The sequence below is a fragment of the Crocuta crocuta genome, unplaced genomic scaffold, assembly GCF_008692635.1.
Source record: "Crocuta crocuta isolate KB4526 unplaced genomic scaffold, BGI_CrCroc_1.0 scaffold488, whole genome shotgun sequence".
In the NCBI taxonomy this organism is placed as follows: Eukaryota; Metazoa; Chordata; class Mammalia; order Carnivora; family Hyaenidae; genus Crocuta; species Crocuta crocuta.
Window position 1 is genome coordinate 362,328 of NW_027530995.1, and position 5,045 is coordinate 367,372.

Below are 5,045 nucleotides of genomic sequence, written 5' to 3' on the forward strand. Positions count from 1 at the left end.
AATAGTATCCCTGTGGTTAATACTAAAGAAACCATTTTAAATGCTTTACATTAAGGTAAAGAATTCATTTAAAAGACTTTTTTTTTATTAGACTAGTATAATATATGCCATGCTGTTTGTAAATATGCATACTAATTAGTCATCTCACCATAGAACTTAGAGTTTTAAATATTCATTTTCCTACCTAATAGAGAAATACTCTTTATACACTTCAAAAATTATTATTGAGACTCTGCTTGAATATTTTAGGCACTCAGAGCCTACTGCCCCCAGGCAGGACAATTCATGTTGAACAGCTCTAGTTAAAACTTCTCCCTTATATTGATACAAAAACTGACTTCCTGTAAGTTTTCCTTTCGTGGATCTTGACATTACAATTTAGAAAACTACAGAGCAAGTATTTGAATGGCTGATATGTGGAAGAAGGCTAAGATAGTCTTTGAAGTTTCAGAGAACATAATAGGTACAAGCTACAGGGGGGCTTTTTGATTGATATGAGGGGGAAATTTTCCAATGTTTGCATTTGCCCATGAATGGAATAACTAGTCTTGTCCTCATAGTGGGTTCCCCATTACTCATTGTTTAAGAGGAGGCTGAGCAACGAGCTACCAGTCAAGGCTTCCCAGGCTAGTTGGACACTTGAACCTGATGACTTCTTCCATCTCTAAAGCTTTATGGTTCTCTTCAACACAATAGCCTTGCTTTTGTTCTCACTATAGTGCTGTGAACATTGTATACATCCAAAACTATACAGTGAAATTTTGTTATCTAATGTTATTTTTGTGTCTCATCTCTGAACTGAATGCATATAATCACCATAACTTTATGACACAAATTCTAGATAACTCACTATCTTGGTTACTTTCATCTGTATGCCTTGTTTCCTTTTAGTGTCCCCATGCCAAGTGTATGGGAACTAGCATACAGTACTTTATTCAAAAGGATATCATCCAAAATTTAGACATGTTGCCCTTGGCTTTCCTCTTATCTCCCAAACTAGAGATACTGTCCAGAAAGAAAAAGCCAGCTTAAAATGCTTCATTTTTATTGAATCCATGTTGGTCCTTCAGTTGAAATTAAAAAATGAAACTCCTCCCAGTCATACTCTATTCTAAAACTTTTCCATGTGTCTGTAACAGATTTATCATTTTGTTCTCTGTAGAACCCATGCTGAGTTTTGTTTGTTTGGATAAGAGACCTCTCTTTAAGCTATAAGTCTCGAGGGATTCTGACAGTAGCCCTAAGATAATTTCCAAAAAGTTTGTTCAGTTTCTAAAATCATTCTGCTAGTTCAGAGACCATAAGGTAGGTCTTAGTCATCCCTTACCTCGAGAAGCACTTCTTTTTAAAATTCCCAGGTTGAAGACTTTTCTCCATGCAGGAAAGCCTAAGATATTTTTGAAGCCGTATGTTTCTTCTTTCTTATGTTAATTTTTTTAAAAAGAAGCTCTGTCTTCAGTTTTTTCACAAGCCTCAACTGAACATTTGCCTTCCTGACACTCTTTGTACAAGGAATCAGATTATTTTTTGTTTGTTCGTTTCTGGTAGCCTCTTCTGCCATCTTTTATAGAAATCCTCCTTCAAGTAAAGCTTAGAAAAATATGCTTATAACTACCTTGACTTCAGCTGCATCTCCTTTCCCTCTCTTATAGGGACAGTTTACATTTGTAGTACTGGAATTTCATTTTTTTGAAACTACTGACCACGGAAAACTAGTATTTGTCTGTCTGAAGTTTTAAAGTAGTATTTCTTATCTTTCAGGATCAATATTTGACTGTGTGTTTACTCTTTTCACCACTAGATAAACAAAAAGAAAACCCAAAATGATAGGGCTTCTTCTAGTCCGCTTCACATCTAGAGCGCCTCTTACTTTTTCCATGTGGCTCAGTGTTAGATCCCAAATAGATTTTACTTGTGTCTTTATATTTTTGATTCATGAAATTATCAGAATTTTAATGCATGCAGCAATTACTTACATTTATTAACCTCATTTTTAATGCAGTACTCTTGTACTTAGTATATTGGTGACAAGCAAAAAATATTAAAGCTTAAGTTATATAATTTTATATTTTTTCATCTTCAGAAGGTTGTTTCATAGATACTGATCCACCAGTTTTTATTCTGCAAATAAGGGGGAAAGTGGATATAAAAATCAGGTGACTTCATTATGACATTTTGCAAAATTTTTAATCCTTTGGTCTTATATCCCTCAGTCAATACTAGAATGTGTCAAGATAGAGTTTTAAAACCACACAGAACCTGGCCATCTACAAAACTCAGTAAGTAAGGAAAGAATAGAGATTTCTGCTAACTTACTGTTTTAGACCAGTGTCCTATCCCTGATCAGCCATAGTTCTTGGTCCACTGTATTCGGTATTTCCTAAGAATTATCATTTCTATACTGTAACCCAATTCACATCCCCTATAAGTTATAGCTTCAAATTAAAGAAACAAGTTGCATTCACACCTATTCACCTTAAGCCCTTTTTAGAAAATAATAATGTCTTGATAGTAAAAGAAAAACATACTATCAGTTCATGCTCTAAAGAGCCTATGGGGTAACATTTGAATATTTTTGCTTATTAGATTACTTGCTATAATATACCCAGTGGTAGATATTTGCTGCCTATATGTACAGGACAAGGCTATTTCTTGAAGGTGATCTCTTTTATTACATTTTTTAGAGAATACATGGTAAGATTTTATAACATAGGATTTAATGAAAAGTAATGTTGAGTTCCATTGTCCATGTTCCTTGAGATTTTCACAAAAGCCAGTGATATACCTCTCCTAAATTAATAATTAATATAGATCATGGTAAAAATAAGCAAACAAACTAGATTTGGTCCTTCAAAAACTACATGCCTTTAGTTCATTGAGCATGCATATATTAAACAAGGTTTCTAGCATGTACCTCATTGTTATGGAACCAAGACTGAACAAATACTGAATAAAACTATTTGGAGGATTTATAGCTTACAAAATACTGTATGGTGTTGGAAGAAGAAAGACATAGGTGTCCAAAAATTGATTTCTGATCAACTATAATGTGGAGAATGAAAAAGAGAATGGAATAACTATTCTTCTATAATTTTAGCCAAAATTTAGTGATTCTACCTATTAATTTGAGCAGTGAGTTCATAAATCACTTTCAGGTTTTTAGAGTGTTTCTTAAAGAAAGTTTTGTTTTTCAAATGTTTCTTAATTTTGAGAGAGAGAGAGAGAGAATGCAAGCAGGGGAGGGACAGAGAGAGATGGAGACAGAGGATCCAAAGCAGGCCCTGTGCTGACAGCAGAGATCCCAATGCAGGGCTAGAACTCAGGAGCCATGAGATCATGACCTAAACTGAAGTCCATTCCTTAACCAACTGAGCCATCCAGGCACCCCAGGTTTTTAGAGTTTAATAAACACAACCCAGCAGTGATAATGAGACAGCCAAATAACACTAGTGACCCACTGTTTAAACATCAGTAATATATCCACTGGTGACATCAAGTCACAGTCTTCAATTTGTGAAATGTGTAAGGAAGTTCTATGCATTACTGATATTCAGAAATATCTTTTTAGTATATTGAGATGATTAACATCAAACCAGGAGCTTTAAGCCAGTTAAACTATCTTCACAAAATGCAAAGCTATTCTATTTCACTCTGTGTTTTAAGTTTAAAAAAAAAGGGGGGGGGAGAAGGAAAAAATACATAATGCATTTTGTTTTACTTGACAGTCATCAAAAGCCTAATAAACAGGGCTTGGTTATATCCCAAAGATGAATCATAAAAACAGTCATAAACCAGATGTTTTTAACACATCATGTATCTGACCAATAAGTAAAAACTCAAGAACAATTTATTATATTTGCAGTTGAGTTTCGCAAAGTTAAAATGATGAGTATTGTGCCTGTAAAGTTATAATTCTTTTTTTAATTTTTAAAAAATGTTTTATTCTGAGAGAGAGAGAGAGAGAGCATGAATAAGGGAGGGTCAGAGAGAGAGGGAGAAACAGAATCTGAAACAGGCTCCAGGCTCTGAGCTGGCTGTCAGCACAGAGCCCGACACGGGACTAGAACCCACAAACAGTGAGATCATGACCTGAGCCGAAGTGGGACGTTTAACCGATGGAGCCACCCAGGCTCCCCAATAAAGTTATAATTCTTATGGCTAAAGAATGAGACCAATCTGTAATCCTTTTCTCATATAAAATGAATAGGTTGCCCTTGAGTTTGCAATCATGACTTTTTCCATTGATTTCCAAGTTAAGCACAATTATGATGTATTAATTTATTTACCTAACCAAGCTTTTATTCTATCCACTGCTCAATTTCTAAAATCAGAGATTGTTTGTATCTGACATGCTTGGATATTACCCCCAATAGCTCATAATTCAGATAGTTATTGCCCAATTAAATGAAAGTGTGAATGACATAAGCCATTAGGTTTGAGAAACGATGTTATAATTGTCTCTAATAAGTGACTGAATCTTTAGAAAGCCTCTTAAATGATCCAGTGATACAAGAAATCAGATACTTTTAGTGACTGGAGAATGCTTATTTAGAATTAAGATGATCTCAATCCAGCTTTCAAAGATTACTAAAACGAAAGTATGAAAAGTATGTTATATTCTAAAAGTTAAAAAGGAATGAACAGGGGCACCTGGGTGGCTCAGTCGTTTGAGCATCTGACTTCGGCTCAGGCCATGATCTCACAGTTCTTGGGTTTGAGCCCCTTGTCAGGTTCTGTGCTGACAGCCAGCTCCGAGTCTGGAGCCTGCTTCAGATTCTGTGTCTCCCCCTCTCTCTGACCCTTCCCTGCTCACGCTGTCTNTACTCTTTTTCTGTTAAATGCTCAATATTTTATGGAAATACTGAGATGAATAGATGTGTCATATGGCATTTTAAAATAGTAACTGATGGTTATATCATAATAGTATCTATTTTACCTGACCCATGTGGTACAGAAACCTAGTCATTCAAAAAATCCTCTTAAAAACTAAATTTTAGACATGGCAATAAACCCTTATCAGGCAGTTTGGCTACAAGCCCTTCTAA

General features: G+C 35.1%; 1 protein-coding gene across 1 annotated transcript in view; it reads left to right on the top strand.

Moving 5' to 3' along the window:
* Positions 1 to 5,045, top strand: part of CNKSR2 (connector enhancer of kinase suppressor of Ras 2) — a 231,532-nt gene that overhangs the window by 199,662 nt on the left and 26,825 nt on the right. Inside the window, exon 23 of the mRNA XM_077770516.1 lies at positions 4,635 to 4,665. Coding sequence (XP_077626642.1) covers positions 4,635 to 4,665 — 31 coding nt within the window. The remainder of the gene's footprint in view (positions 1 to 4,634; positions 4,666 to 5,045) is intronic.